The sequence below is a fragment of the Onychostruthus taczanowskii genome, unplaced genomic scaffold (genome assembly GCF_017590055.1).
Source record: "Onychostruthus taczanowskii isolate IOZ18803 unplaced genomic scaffold, ASM1759005v1 scaffold11, whole genome shotgun sequence".
Lineage (NCBI taxonomy): Eukaryota > Metazoa > Chordata > Aves > Passeriformes > Passeridae > Onychostruthus > Onychostruthus taczanowskii.
The window spans coordinates 1,094,417-1,110,620 of record NW_024497629.1 but is presented as its reverse complement, the minus strand read 5'-3'; the positions used below and the strand labels follow the sequence as shown (position 1 = coordinate 1,110,620).

Below are 16,204 nucleotides of genomic sequence, written 5' to 3'. Positions count from 1 at the left end.
GGTAAAAGGTGAGAGTGAGCAATAGTTGAGTCATGCAAAGCAATAGTTAGCAAGAGACTCATATTTTAGTACATTAGCAATATGTTTGCATTTTTATTGTATTATTTACTCCAAGACTTTTGATAGTTCTTGTCTGACACTGAAGTTGGTGGAAGCCTGGTGAAAGTGACACCAATCTTTATGACTGGATGAAGAAAACAAATACAGTGAAGGATATTTAGATAATGCAAGTACCTTAAGCTGACTGTTAAATTCATCCATTTCAGCAAGTTTGGAAGCAGTTTCCTTCTCAAGGGCATCTAGTTGTTCCTTAAGTCTTTGGCATAATTCTTCCTTTTCTTGGGATTTCTTGTGCACTGAATTGACTCCTGTACCTGCATAAGGAAAGACATGCAATTTTACAAGTGTTCCTGGGGTTTTTTTCAATTTTTTACCCCAGTTTTTAAACATAGTTTGCTATTTTTCCATTGTATACACAATCCAAACCTCCTTCCTCACAAAAATTCCTTGATTTACCTTTCTATTCATATACAGCACAAGGAAGAAATATCCCCAACACTGAACTAAGGCACACAGGCATTACATGCAATACATACAGATTAATTTGCAAGTTGTTGGGTTTTTTAATATCAGACCAATTCATACCAAGTTTCTCTAGATAGTGACTTCCAGTGTAATTTGAAATAAAGACCAATGTAAACCTCACATAAATGAACTCCCCTGAGTTTAGACTACCAAAAAAAGGACAAATTGTAATAGTATCTGTGAGCTACACAGCCTGTATAAGTAAAATTTCAAGCAAAATCTGTACTTTCTTGCCAAAATGTGTCTGTCCCTTATTTGGAAAATGAAGGAGATCATGGAATGCAGATGAGACAATGGCACTAAACTGGGCAGATGCAGAAGTGAAGGTGTTATTAACACCTCTGTACCCTTCAGCCTTGATTACAAGGGATGAGAAAACAGCAAGGCAATCAAGAATAGAACTCATGTGCAGGCACTTACTCTGAGTGTTTTCAAGTTCAGCATTTTTTATCCTTTCATTTAACAACTGCTTTTCAGGAACCAAATAGATTAGTTTATTCTGATAATCCTGTAGATGTTGAAGAGAACATAACAATTTTTAATACTGTTTATGAATCATTAAGTAAAACTGAGAGATTTTTCAAACATAGCTTCAACTCATGTTAATGAATCAGGGATGCAAGCTCTTATTACTGGATAAAGAAAAAAATATTTCTATACTCTTAATAGAAATAATATTACAATTGAAAGCTTTTGACAACAAACCATTAACACAGCTGAAAAAACATTTAACAAACATGCAAAAAGTGTAAATATTATCACAAGACCATTTAAGGTGACTGCCCCAAGCTGAACATAAAACAAAAGTGACAACATGAGAAGAAGTTTCCCTGATGAGCAGAAACATCACATAAAAATATGGCAGAGGATAATTGTTATGGCAGTCAAGTGATTAGAAATAATTAATGTCTTGTTACTGAAATAGAGAAAAAAAAAGATAAAAGAGCAGCAAGGTAATTCAACCTAAACACTAACTTGGTCTGAACAGAGGACAACATTCCTCAAAAGAATCTGAGTCTGGAGCCATAGAAGAATTCAAAATTAAAGAGAAGTCTCTACTATCAGTCCACAAAAGAATAGCTGAGGTTTTCACAACTGTTATTGAACTCTCAGCTCATTTGAATACATATAATCATTTGTTTAATACCACAGACAAAACTAAAAGCCTCTGCAATGCTGACAGTCTTGCCTACTTCCTCTCTCCACTGCAATCCAACTGACTGCATATTCCTCCCTATGGAGATGCATTATCAACAGCATTAGGGAAACACAGAATATGGTAAAAAAAACCCATAAGCTTAAATTTACACACCTCCAGCTGTTGCTGTAATTGCTTGACTTCCATGATTCCTTGGTCATATTTCCTATCCAATGCCTCCAGCTCTGTTTTTCGCATTTGCTTTTTGCTACGAATATCCTGCAACCTGCCTGAGATCTGCTGATGTTTGTCAGTCTGGAAAGAAAGCAGAGACAGATTACACCACATGTGGCAAAAACCCCTTTGCTAAGCCTGTGGGCAGGTTAGTTCACAACCGGTTCTCTAAAACAACCCAAAATACCTGTTTTAGATTCATCATCCAAAACAGAGTGGAACTCCTAGTGGGCCATTAATGCAGGTATTAATATTTGTATAATTTAAAATACTGCATTTCAGCATATGTGGTGAAATTCCTGTCTTACCAGGGCTTCTAATTCAAGACTAAGGCTCTTCTTTTTAGAGGTCAACTTGACAATTTCTTCTTGCTCCCTGTTACGCTGATTAAGAAGCTCTTGGCGACGGATTCTCTCCCATTCCAGTCGTCGCTGGCGCTCAAGCTCCTGCTTTGCTGCCTGAGGAAAAGTTGCATTACCTTAAATTACAGTGGAGATGCAGAACTCAGAGACCACGATTTAATATAATGTGCTCTATTTCTAAACAGCACACAACATAATGTCTTCTCTAAAGTGCTCTTATACACTTCAGCATCAAGAACGCAGGAAGTGATCCTGCAAGATTCATCATGCCACACTCCTGGACTCTGGATGAAGAAAGCTTCATAATTCAGAAAGCCTTTGCAGCTTGGAATATTGCCCATAAAACAGCACATTGACAGATACTGCTTGTAACCTCCTTTGAGTATTTCACAGAACTACATAAAATATGGAAGTGTGATGCATGCACTAAGACACCAAGTAGAAGCAAATTTGTCTCAAGCTCGGCTGTCAAAATGTTATCAATTATGAATTTAGTAGAGTCATGTTTGGAATACAGATTTTTGCAAAAGTGCAAGAAATATGCCGAAGAAAATCTCATCTGTCCTATGAAGTATCTGAAAACCTTTAACCTATACCAATATTTATAACAAATGGTGTTCTGTATCCAACAACCTGGCATCAGCCAGCCAGGAGACACAGCCAAAGCCAGCACTCAAAGCCTGGATGCTGTATGCACACACACATTCCTTAGAGCACTAAAAACAATGTTAAGAAAACAACCTCCCGCCTTTCTATTTCTTTCCGCCTTTCTTCTTCCCTTTGTCTCTCCAGCTCTCGTTGTCTCTCCAGCTGCCTTTCCATTTCCAGCTGCCTCTTCCGTTCCTGCTCCTGGCGTTCCCTCTCTCTTCGCTCCTGCTCTTCCCGTTCTTTCTGAGCCTTTCTTTCAGCCTCTCTCTGCTGCTGCTCCAGCAGGACCTGGCGGCGTTTTTCCAGCTCCATATTTCCCCTCTCATAGTTGGCTTTCCTTTTGTCCTCAAATGTCACTAAAATAAGGAAAGGTCGTTATTTCTGCCCTGTGCAAAAAACCGCTCTCAAACAAGGACCTCAGTTATGCCACTAAAGATAGATACTGCTTGGCAAGCTCAGGTTGTTCAGTCATGGATGATGTAAGCATCTTCCATTTGTTAAAGTATTATTTTTCTGTTCAAAAATACCTCTAAATTTTCCTAAGTATATTCCAACTGGAAGAAAAAAAAATAAAAGAAGAATAAGTTCCAGTTTAAAAATTACCACAAAAATGACTTGAATGTTACAGGAAGGCCTTTCACTCTAAAGAATGAAAGATGAAAGAATGCTAGAGGAAAACATAAAAGAACAGCTTTTATAAGCTGGGAGAAAACTGTCTCCTGTTAGAAAGGTTTTCCAATGTGCAGGAAACATTAACACATAGGTAAAGAGCTTAATTTTTAAGGGTACTCCCTGTAAGAGTTCCTGGAGTTAAAACTATGAGTAACCAAAACAGGATCAAGCTCAATTACTGCACACAAGGATAAAAAGAGACACAAAGGAATGGTTTAGGCCCCCAGCAAGCACCTTTCCCAAAAGAGAGGCAAGTCCTGTCTTGCAGTGTCCCTATAACATGGTCAGTAACAGAATTTATGTTTTGTTCAAACTGCTTCCAGTTTGCTGAGAATTGAACTACACTGGACCCCCCTGTTTTCAGAATGGTCAGCAGTACCAGGAACTTCCAAATGAAAAAAAAAATTGCAGTAGCACAGCAGTGTCTGGCCATGAAGGGTTTATTTTCCAGAATACATTATTAATCAGCACTTTTCCTTTCCTACAGCTAAAAATAGCCCCTGTCCCTGCCTTCTCAATTCTATTAGATGTAACAGGCTGGCTACATCCACTTAACAACCTTCCTACCATCCCAATTAAAAGGGATCTAGCTCCTGAAATGAAGCTCTCCATGGATTGGCTTCTTTCTTCCACTTTCTAAAGGTTTCAGTGCCCTTCAAAACCAGCCCCATACATTAAGAACATGAACCCTGTTTTTTTACCTGGCTGTTTTTTCTGTGGCTCCTCCTCTTGCACAGGTTGGTAAGATGGCAGAGTTCCATTTATATTTTCAGTGTATTTTCCACTCCTGCAGGGGAAGAAAACCCCACCCCACCATTGTTAGAGAAACAGCACAGTTGTGTTACACATATTACATTTCACTGCCCTCAGTGATTACCTGAAAGAAGGTGGCACCAGCTCAAGGGGCAGAGTCAGGGGCAGTGGCTGCCCAGCTTTGGCCATGTCTGTGAGGTGCATGGCCAACACAAACTCATCAGCCTTCAGCTGCCCATCTCCATCTATATCAGCCAGGGACCTGCAGGGGTTCAGCAGCAGCACCAATTAGAACCAAACACCACAATCACTCACAAATTACAGCTGAAACAAGACACTGTGGAAAAACAATTTTTAAAACTGACAATTCCTGTGGAATGTTTTGGTAAAAATACTTACAATTAGTAACATAAATAATTGATGAAGGGAAATATTTGGTTTAACCATGTACTGTTATTCAGATCACGGAATCATGGAGTGGTTTGGGTTAGAAGGGATCTTAAATCTCATCCAGTTCCAACCCCCTGCCATGGACAGGGACACCTTCCACCAGCCCAGGTTGCTCCAAGCTCCATCCAACATGGCCATGAACACTTCCAGGGATGGGGAATCCAGCTTCTCTTGGCAGCCTGTTTCAATGCCTCACCATCCTTACAGTACAGAATTTCTTCCTAATATCCAATCTGAACCTGCGGTCTTTCAGTTTGAAGCCATTCCCCTTTGTCCTGTCTCTAGATGCCCTTGTAAATAAATTCTTCATCTTTCTTTGGCTATTTTCAGGTAAAGCTTTCTTTTCAGCTTCACTGAAATGTTCTCTTCTCCAGCCTGAGAATCCCCATTCTCCCACATTTCCATAAAACACTGAAAATAAGAAGTATCTCTTGCTCTATTGCATCACAAATAGAAGAGCTGGAAAGTGAAACCAGGACTGTTCTTAACCAGCTCATTTCTAAACGCTAGAAACCACTTTTTCAATTATTTTTTTGAAGCCAAAGAAAACATTACATAAAATTACATCAAACTCTACAAGAAGAAGCTTTGCAAAGAATTCTTTTTTCCCCCTGTGTCTCCTTGACAGTGCAGGGAAGACACGAGCCAGTGCAGAGTAGCTTGCAGTGGGTAGAAAAAGGATCACCTACCCCCTCTAAGGAGCAGGAGATCATATGAGCCTAAAAAATGTTTCCCACAAACTGGGGCGGCTGGTGAGGTGTGTGTGTGTTTGTGTGGAACCAGTGAAATGCAAGAAAGCAGGAGCCTTTCTCCAAGAACTATCTATGGAGATAGAATTGCTGAAATGTGTCCTTAGACTGCATGAAAACAAAATGCTTAGTAAAAACACAGTTCATTAAAAAAGCAGTTAAAAAAACCCTATGAAAAACAAACACTAAAAAAACCAACCAAACAAAAAACAAACAAACAAAAAAAAAACCCAAAAAAAACCCCAAAAAAAAACCAAAAAACCATCACACACACATGCCACAGTGAAAAACAAAATCAGGAGATGATGATATTTTGTTATGTTCACACACCAGCACTACTCACACATAACAGCACCTTTATTTCAGTAATTACCACTAACAAGCACCCAGCAGAAATACTGGTAATGTCTTTGGGCAAAACTGAAATTTGGGCTGTTACTTCTCTCTACAGGGGAACACAAAGCTCCTTGAATTGGCTACTGACACCTTCAGGATACACACCCAGAAGGAAAAGAGCCATTGCAGACCTGATTTATTCCCCCAGACTCCAGAGAGGAGCAATACAACCCCACAGCCCACGTTTATCTTCACAGCATGAAACCAACCAAGCTGAGCTTTGCTGCTGCTATAGACAGAAATTACTGTCCTGGCACAGAGGAAAAAAGAAAGGGAACTCAAGAGGAGAGGCAAAGCTGTTGTGAATTCTGCTGGGCCACTAAATTCCACGTATAACATCTGAGTTATGTCTGAAGGTGTAACTAAACTGCCATGTCTAGCAGAGCAGATCATTCAAGCCTTCAAGACAACTCTCACCACTTTCATCAGCACAATAAAGGCAAGTATTAACAAACACGTAATATGCAAATATCTTTAAGGAAACTGCAGTAAAACTCAAAAAAGCTGAAGGGTTACTTAATTTTTAATCTTCCTCCATACTTTAAAACTAACAACCTAGATTTCAGAATCCTATTTTTGAAGCCCTCAACTCAGTGAAAGCATCTCTGGATCAGAAATGGAAGTTAGCATCTCTTCTTTTATACAGAGTTTAACAAACACACATAAAGAATTGAAAAACTGAATTATCTCAAGGTGTCTTTTAGAAATGTAACCAGTGAACAAACTTGGTTTAACTAGCAGCTCAGTTTCTGTTTATGATTTTAGAGCTGTGGTATCTCTTTATAATTTTTATTTAATAAAGTACGTTTCCTCTCTTGACACCATAAAGACACTGAATCAGTAACTAAACTCACCAAATAGTAGCCAGCTGAGTCTGTGAAAGATTTGATTGCAGAAGGGCATTCCTTGCTTGGAATCCTTAGAGAAAGTATAAAAGATTTTTATTAAAATAAGCACTTCATTCAAAGGTTCACATGAGGCAAAAAATGGGTCACAAACTGGGACATGTTTATTTTTAATATTAATCTAATCCATTTTCATCAGTTGGTTTTACTTCCAAGCTTAACAACAGGCATTATAACCTGAACACAATGAAGATGTAAGTGTTCTCCTGTACCTTTTTCCACCCAGAGCACCTAACAGAAAAGCTGACATGAAAAACAGGTATATATGGTAATTCCCACAGCTGTCACAAAAGTACAGCTGAGTGTCTGCCTAAACCTTGAGCTATCACCTGGAGAGCTTTCCTTGGTAGCAAAGAATCAGATACATTTCTAGGCAGGTTTAGGAAACCTTCAGTCCAAAATCGACTGAACAAGATTAAAACATTGAGACTCTTTCCTTAAAGAAAGGATTGTCCTGCTCTTTTACAGGGGAGGGAACTGAGGCAGAGTGCTTATTCAAAATGGGAACTCTAATGCAGACAAACAAGACACACATACTGACTTTGCACCTCCTGACTGCTCTCTGAGTGCTCTCTACTTGCTGCACTACACTGAGGAATCCCATTTTCTAAGAACTTTTGTAAAACTCTCCTCCTTGTATTAACTTGGTATGAAGTCTTTTGAAGCCACCATAATGCTGTGGGGCCCAGCATAGATGTCACTGGAAATTAATCTCTTGAATTACTATGGAAAAATTCCAAACAATGGCTGCAGTTCTGTAGTGTCTTTCCCAAGTTGCTTTCTTTCAAAAGATAAAGCCCAAGTATTTGAGCATTGACTGATACAGGAACACACAGCACAAAAATGATGGTGAATGTCCCCCATTGTCACAAGAAAGAGTCTCAGTCCAAAGAGGGAAGTTTGAAAAATGACTGCTGACTTTACAGAGCTGAACTCCACAGCCTCGTGGCTCTCAGGCTCCTCTAGTCAGGTCCCACCACTCCAGGCTTCTCCTCTTCCCTGCCACAGCTGCTGTAGCTTCCCCAGTGTATTTGGCTCCTCCAGGTCTAACACAAAGCCCAAGTCAATGAAATTATAGTTATTTCCACTCCTTGGCTGGCTGAAATCCACCCTGTCCTGCACAGGTCTGAACACCAACATTCCAGCTTTTATTTCACATGCAAGTCAAATCCCAAGCTGGGATTCCATCCCTCAGCCTGTGATGTTCAGAGGCAGGAAACTCTCTGGTTTTCCCAGTCCATACCAAAAGTCATACTCACCTGATAAATATCCACTCATGCTTTTATCAAGACTGTTAAATTTCTGTCTGTATTTTAGTCTGGAGGCCTGAGGAACTGCCCAGTCTGAGGAAGTAATCTTTGGTGAATTCCCAGCTAGTGATGCACTAGAGGAAGAATTTGAACTGCAATATAATTTCAAAACAAAACAAAGCAAAAAAAAACCAAACCAAACCAACCAACCAAATATTAAAAGAAAACCAAAAGAGAAAAAGAGATAAAGAAATAACTCTAAATCACTTGGTTTAAAAAAGAGGCATTGGAACAGAAGATACATAGAATCTTCCAGTAACATGAAACAACTTCCACAAAGTTTTACCTCTGCTAACTTACTATAAATAATTTAATCACAAATATGGAATTTTACAGCCAAAGTGGGGATATATTTGTAAGGAAACAACAATTTGATTAGAAAACAATTTTCCTTTGGTATCACAGGCACTAATGCACATAATTAATCCTTCTACCACTGCAGAATGATAGTATAGGAAACCACAGGAAAACACCTCCACTATCCCAAGAGTACTGGGTCATTGTTTAAGTAACTTTAAGAGGCATGTAAATGAATAAACATGAGAAGAAAAATGGATCTGATGAACTCATAACCATAAGCAGCTTCTAAAGCGTTTTAATAACCATATTCCAGCTCTACTTCTTCTTTCTGTGACAATGACATGCTGAGTGGAGCTTTTCCCACAGTCAGTTTCTGCAGAATAGTGCTGATGGAAGGCTTAGATATACCCATCAAACTTCCACCTTAAGTCCCAACATTTTCAGTGTCCATCTCTGAAAATCAGACAAACTCAGGAGAGCTGAATTCAGCCTGCCATGTTTAAGGTGATCCCCTGCTCTGTCAAGTAACAAAAAACCAAACTCTTTGAAGTGCTACCCAAGGCAGAATGCTGATAGAAACAAAGCCTCTCCAGCACAGTGCTGGATTGATATCCCCTGCATGGAATGACACAACATGATGGTGGCAATGCTTGCCAACAATAACACTGGAGAAGGGCTCCTTTGTACATCACCAGTAACAGAAAGCTTTCAAATTCAAAAAAGACAACCAACCAAAAAAAAAAAAAAAAAAAAAAAAAGATGGTCCCAGGCACATGCCATGCCTACAGTCACCTTACAGAACATCTGCTGACATTGGGTGTGTGAGGAGCCCAGATCATGCACCCCACATGCCCTGAACAGGCAGCAGGGAGCTGCAAGAGCCTCTGAGTTACTTATGGAACTGAGCTGGGGCAGAGGTGCCCTCAGGACCATCTTTTGGGAGACATCCCTGGATGCCCAACTGGATACATAAGCCCAGTCCCTCACTATGTGCAAGTCCCTCTATGGCAAAGCTCCAAAATCAGTGAACCAGAGCAGCTGATTATAAAGATCTATAATCTTCTATTATTCATAGAACAAATTCTCACATAAATATTGATAAAAAATCCTATTCTTACATGACTGCTGATGACATGGTACCCTCTATAATGAATGAGCACATAATGCACAAACATTGCTTTTATAACCACTTAGCAAGGTTTGTTTCTACTTACTAATGAGGTACATTTCCTTCTTTTTGGCACTGCTCATCTGACCTCCTCACCTACTTTGGATATTCTGTCAATTTACTGAAAATTACTTACTATGCATATAAAAACAAAACCTGTTTTTATACCTGACAGGTCATGTTAGATTGACTAATTTTAACAAAGGCACTTTGAGAACAGAAATGCTCTGTATACCACTAAAGGTATACTACTTTAGTGTAAGATACAACAATTTTAAATTTAACTTCAATACCTGCTAGATCCTAAATCAATCAGTGACTGTGCCTTCTGCATACTGGAACCACCAAATCCTCCTGCCATGGGGCCTAAAGAACCAGTATGAGGCAGTGCTGGAACAAGAAGAAACAAAAAATGAACCACAAAACTGTAAAGCAACTGGGAATAAGATAATGCTTCATAATCAACACTCAATTTGATAGAAGTAAGAAAAGCTAATCAGTGTCTTGTTGTTATGATTAACTAGTTAGAATAGAATTAACAAATGTGAACTTGGGAGAAAAACCATTTGTAAGGTTTTCTGTTGGTTCGGATTTTTTTTTAACTCTCATGCATGTGATAGCACTCCTGTCTGAAATTAGCCATAGGGAAAATAAGATTCACAATTCTGAGAGCAAGTACTGGGCTGTGCTATACTTACTTGAGGAGAAAGGAACGGACAAAGGCTGCAGAAGGCTGGATGTTCCATTTGGCAACGAGGAGGTACTGACAGAAGGCACCAGGGGAGCAGAGATAACCAGAGGAGGAATGGAAGTCATGGAGGTCAGAGACATGGGAGCTAATGGTGTGATCGCAGACATAGACGTTGGCATGGACAGATTTGGCATACTACCCATTCCTAGAGCAAAATCCAATAATTCAGGGTTTAACATTGCACAGGCTTCAGCAAGAAATTGGGTCCCTCATGTGGGGCAGAAACTACACAAAGCAACTGCTGTCTGGAATACAGTGAGTTAAAATAGATGCTCATGTACAATATTTACTTTTTCTCTGAATTTAGGCAGGACAGCTCACAGGGGAAAATACACTGAAGAACAGGAATTTAAAAAGAAAAATCTTGACAAGTAAATTTATTCTCGAGGTAGGTTTAGCTACTGTATTCACAACAGAGTAAGATCTGGTTTTCTATAACTGCAGCTATACCTATTTCTTCGACAAGCCTGGCCCCTGAGAGAGAATTACAACCTCAAAAGCTGTGATAATCCTCCATGGGGAAAAGCTGCTGCTGTTTCTGAACTAAGTCTCTTCCAACTATCAGCCTTGGAAGAATCCACAGGGGTGAAAAAATTCTTATTAGGGACCCATGCTTAACTAGAGGCAGCTGCCTGAGGCTAATTAGGGCACTTGAATTACTGGCTGCACCTTGTGGAAGACAACAGTGCTGGTGAGATGATGCAAAGTTATAGAGGTAACTGTATGCCAACCACAGCTCCCTGTAAATGCATGCCCTTGTACCCAAACACACGAGATTTGGTGATGGGCAGACATTTTAAATCATGTATGTAATTAACATATGCATACATTTAATTTCAGCATAGAAGTGTGCATGTATTTTGTAATCCAGCTCAAGTCATTGTGGATATTTTGTGCTATAAAATAACACAATAACAAGCATGCACTGAATCCCCAAACACTATTAAAAAAAAAAAAAGTCAAAGTAATTCTATTCAGTTAATCATAAAACCAAAAGAGTCTGATTCACTTTGGAAAAAATATGTAAAACAGCTGTTCTACCAAAACTCCGACCTTTGACTAAATTTAACTTTAAAACCCTCATGTATAAATAGGTGACTGAGTAGGAGGAAGAAAAAAAAAAGACCACCAGTACAAAATGAGAGCCTGCAAGGCAGATGGCAGATGTGAGTGGTCTTCTTGTCAAAATTGAATAAATGTTTCTCTCTATTAAAAGTCTTCCAAGAATCAAATTTTCAAAAATATCAAGACAATGACCTAGTGAATTTCTATATCAGAATATCCTTTTTTCTTTTTTCACACTGATTCACTAAACTTTCATGGTCAGATTAATGCTTTTATTTGGCTGCAATTAACTGTGGTTTTTTTACCTCTGAACACTAAGTAATTATATATTCATAAGTACCAAAGCGAGCTGACATTAGTGGTGAAAACACTGGAGTTTGTTTCATGACAGGAGGGAGAACTGAAGGCAAGTGCTGTCCTTGCAATTTCAGCTTGATGAGTTTCATAGCTATAGAGAACTCCAGTTGATCCATTTTTCCATCCTTGTTCAGGTCTGAGAGTGTCCTTAAAAAAAAAAAAAAATTAGAAAAGAAACAGAAATTTAACATTTTTGATCTGTGAGAGGCTTTCCTACTCGATTTATTTACTGGTTTTGCACAGGAAAACAAAACTTATTGCAAAGTAAATTTTCTACTTTTGATAACATTCTTACCTTTGAGAAATTTGAGTACCCACTTCTGCAGAGTTCAGTTTTGAGGCTGCTATATGTTAAACACATAATTCCCAAGAAAGCAGGGAAGATTTTGGGAAAGCAGAAGTCTCCTGCCCACTTGTTGCCTCTGCTGCAATCCTCTGCTGTGCTTTTCTTTATGCTCCCAGCCAGAATAATTATTTTTAAATTAATCCTTGGTAAGGTAAGGAATTAATGCAAGAATCTGGAACAAGATGCAGGAGGATGCAAAAACCTCCTAAAGGCACCATACACTGCTAAGAAAACTTCATTAATTCAGAGTGGTGAATTAACCTCCCAGTGGTGAGCATGGGTATCAAGTTTTCTGAGCCTGATACACACACTGTCTTCCTTTTGACAGTTCTCCAAATAACTACAAAAGGAAATACATGCAACAGTGCATACATAACCTCAACATTTCTGGTCAGTCAGATAAGAAATTTTATTAACATTTAAGCGTGCAAGGACCAAGCACAAGAACGTAAATAAAATTAGGAGGGAAAAAAAACCAACAGACTAATGTTAAGCTTCGTTTTTCCTTTGATTCTTTTACTGCTCAGTACAAAACCTCAAGACTCCACAGAAAAATCCCCTTGACCCTCTTTTCCAGACACTGATGTTTAATGGTGAACATGGTGGTGATGCTGGTTGGACTTGAAGATCCTGGAACACTCTTCTGACCTTAACAATTCTGTGATACTATGTGACTGAAGGAAAAACTAACTTGCATTTAATTATTTCCCTTAACGTTTTTTTCTTAAAGTTGTTCTTAATTATTACGAGACTCAAGTATGTGTCTTTTAGCACACATACCCCAAACTGAGCATAGGATTCTAGTGAGGACTGAGGGGTTACAGAGAAAAAACATTTCAAGTGTTGCACTCACCACATATATGCTGCAAGGAACAGCACTTTTTCCAGTTCCTGTATTACAGCATTGCTTGGTATCTCACATATCAAAACTGTCCTTCTGCTTTTTTTGTGACTTTAGAATTTTTGTTGTCTTCTACTTTATGTGTACTTCAAGCCCTTAATATAGTTTAAAAACGCTGCATTCAGCATGATTCAATTTGAAATAACATCATAAGAAAGATGTAAAAATTACTGAGTTTTAATTAATTGTTGGTACACATATGGGCTGAAAACTTCCTCTATATTTAATAAAATTAAAACAATTATTCAGACAACACTTTCTACCTTGACTGCTGAAAGCCTTTGTGAAACACAACGCAGCAAAGGTAGCATTAGAGTACTATGAATCTCCTACCTAAGAAAAAAAAACAATAAAGAATACCTTACCATATTTGAGCAAGGATTGAAGATGGCAGGCCTGATTGCAAAAAAAAGGTACGGGCTTGATCACCTGTGATAAACAAAGAAAAAAACCACAGACTTTTATACCAGAGACAGATTTTTGAAGCGCTCAGCACACTCTGGGGGGATTGGGTTTTTGAAAGAAACTCCTATGCTCATGCCAAGCTTTCCAGGGCTTTTTTCCCAGCTTTTAACACTGGTGACAGTGATTGTCAGACACCCGTGTATTCCATAATTCCTAATCTTTGCTTTGAGAAGTGATTTCAGATAGCTATAAAAATTTTAACAGGCCACAAATCAATGGCTGCCAACATCTTAAAAAATGCATGGATTAAAAAATGAATGAAAATTTAGTCCTGCCCCAATTACTTATGCAGGAAAGGATGAGAATGCTGTTTCTTTTCTTCTCTATCCCATCTAACTTGAGCAAGTATTGTGTCTCTAAAAAAAACAGGAAAACACCATGTTCTAAATAATATTCTTTTCTGTCAGAGAACACCCATGATTTCAGTACTTCAGGAATGGAAAGGGAACTGTTGTGCAATCCCATACCCAGTTCCATATCAACTGATACCCATACAAAACAGGGACAGTGGTGTATATGCCTACATCTGAGTGAATTACAGATGCTTAAAGCTAAGACTTCAAATTACTCTTTCAACTCTCTCTTATATTCATACACAAGCTTTTATTTCAAGCATTTGCCAAATAAATAACAAAGCCTGCAGATGCAGGTAAGAGCCCAGATGTGACCTGAAGGTAGTTCCTGGGGATGCACAGTTTCCACCTGGAGGTGAACACCAACCTCCCAGTGCTGCTTGGCCAAAGCAGGAGTTAGGTGCCACTTAGCCAGAAGATGTGCATGTCCCAAACAGGTAACTTTCCCCTCTCTCCTCAGTCCTTTCCAGCTCCAAAAGAGGAGAAGCAGGGCCAGTGGAGCAACTAGACAGGGCATTACTGGATTTCTGGGAAGGTAGGAGTCTTTAGTGCCCAGCCACCCACCAAGAATGGGGCATTCCTAAATTAAGACATCTTTGCCAATGAAATAGGGGCTTTTTTCATATTAAAAGCAGATTTAGATTTAAAACCTCCAAATTCTGAGGTCCACAGCAGCATGACCCAATTGTTTCAGAGGAGACACAGCTGAATGCAACTGGAACTGACAGCTGGCCCCTGCAAAATGCCATTAGTCCACCCAGTCCCTACTGAGGGCCCAATGGCCCAAATTTCAAGCAGCTGCTAACAAGGACAGGCTGTCAGCATCCCTCTCCCTGCCTCCTCATCCTAAACAAAGATATCTAACAGCACAGCATTCCCTCCTCAGACTGAGGATATACACTTCTGCTGTGTCTAGTGTCACCTGCCAGAACAGCTATTGGAAGTGCTCCCTGGCAGCCCCTCATCTGAGCACAGATTTCATCTGATATTCTCTGGTTTCTGAAACTAGACAGAATGGCAGCACACAGCTGGTGGCTGCAGAAGTGACAGGGTTAAACAAAACAGCATTCTTGTGCCAGACTTGAGAGGAAAGCTTGTTAAGTTTACTAATAACCTGTGGCTGTTTGCCTGAAGAATATGGTTATTAGTCACAAAACAAAGGGCTAGAAATAGGATGCAGTTCTCAAACTGTTCTGCAGAGATAGGTATGTGTACACAGAAGTTAATGTGTAATGCAGAGCCTCAGACCAACCTGTAATGAAACCTCCTGTGGGTTTAAGGCTATCAAACTGCTTGTCATGCTTGGCCCGCTCTTCGGAGGTGATGGCCCATATGTTTGGCCCTCCTGGAAAATAACCCCAAAACAAATCAACAAAAAAAACAATGAACAACCAAACGGACTGAAAACTTTCACAAGTAAAGCACGTCACTTGCAAAATAAAAGCTTGGCTTTCTCAAGAGACGACGTTAGACATGGACACACCCAGCTCCTACCAGCTTGGCAAGGACGTTATGCAACACAAACCTGCTTCCCAGATGTGCAGCCGAGCTGAGACAATGCCCCAGCCAGGCTGCTTCACCCTGGCTTTCAAACAAGCTCTGTCGTCCTTCAAAGCTGGTGCAGAGCAGTTTCCTGTCACTGCTGACTGCAGCCCGGGCAGGATGTGCCTCACCATCCCCTGTGTGAGCCAAACACTCCCCTGGCTCTCCGATGAACAAATGGCATTCAGTGTCACCCAGGTTCCCATGCACAGGGTTAACACCCTCCAGGTGCCAAAAAGGCTTACACTTGTCTTGCCAGCACTCTAACAGCAAAATCGGGACTGATAACAAAAATAATTTGGTTTTGTCTGACAAAGAAGTGAAATTTTGGACTTTTTTGGGTTTTTTTTGATTTTTTGTTTCTTTTTTTTTTAACAGCATGCAATGTCCACTTCACATTTTTCCATATTTCATGAAGAATACAATATTACAGCCTAAGAGCAGGAATGAGAAGTTACAGGGAATAACTCTGTTTACAGTGCTGGTAATACCAGGCAGAACCAGACAGACTTTCAGAAATGCTGCAACCTGCTGCATAAAGGTCAGGGTGTGCATCCTTTGCAGGAAAAGCAGCTTGCCAGAAATAATTTGGTTTGTTTTTTAAGTAAAAGGAAGTTTTAGTCAGGAAGTTCTTGACAAATATTTAATTTTTCAAATCAATGAATGCAAGAATTAGCCAAAATTCTGAATGGAACCACTCAAAACAGCATTAAAAGGTTATTACATGAAAAACACTTCTAAAATTACATTCTGC

General features: G+C 39.5%; 1 protein-coding gene across 7 annotated transcripts in view; it reads right to left on the bottom strand.

Moving 5' to 3' along the window:
* ITSN2 (intersectin 2) overlaps positions 1–16,204 on the bottom strand; it is an 80,399-nt gene that overhangs the window by 33,910 nt on the left and 30,285 nt on the right. For 6 of the 7 annotated variants that reach the window (XM_041422117.1, XM_041422149.1, XM_041422166.1 and 3 more), the window contains exons 3-16: positions 15,161–15,253; positions 13,456–13,519; positions 11,827–11,990; positions 10,369–10,566; positions 9,964–10,060; positions 8,152–8,276; positions 6,842–6,905; positions 4,517–4,654; positions 4,341–4,426; positions 3,061–3,323; positions 2,266–2,415; positions 1,898–2,038; positions 1,006–1,093; positions 235–374 (exon numbers count right to left, since the gene is read on the bottom strand). In XM_041422117.1, the coding sequence (XP_041278051.1) occupies positions 235–374; positions 1,006–1,093; positions 1,898–2,038; positions 2,266–2,415; positions 3,061–3,323; positions 4,341–4,426; positions 4,517–4,654; positions 6,842–6,905; positions 8,152–8,276; positions 9,964–10,060; positions 10,369–10,566; positions 11,827–11,990; positions 13,456–13,519; positions 15,161–15,253 (1,811 nt within the window). Of the gene's footprint in view, positions 1–234; positions 375–1,005; positions 1,094–1,897; positions 2,039–2,265; positions 2,416–3,060; positions 3,324–4,340; positions 4,427–4,516; positions 4,655–6,841; positions 6,906–8,151; positions 8,277–9,963; positions 10,061–10,368; positions 10,567–11,791; positions 11,991–13,455; positions 13,520–15,160; positions 15,254–16,204 lie in introns of those variants that run through there. The other variant, XM_041422158.1, reaches the window with a different exon arrangement.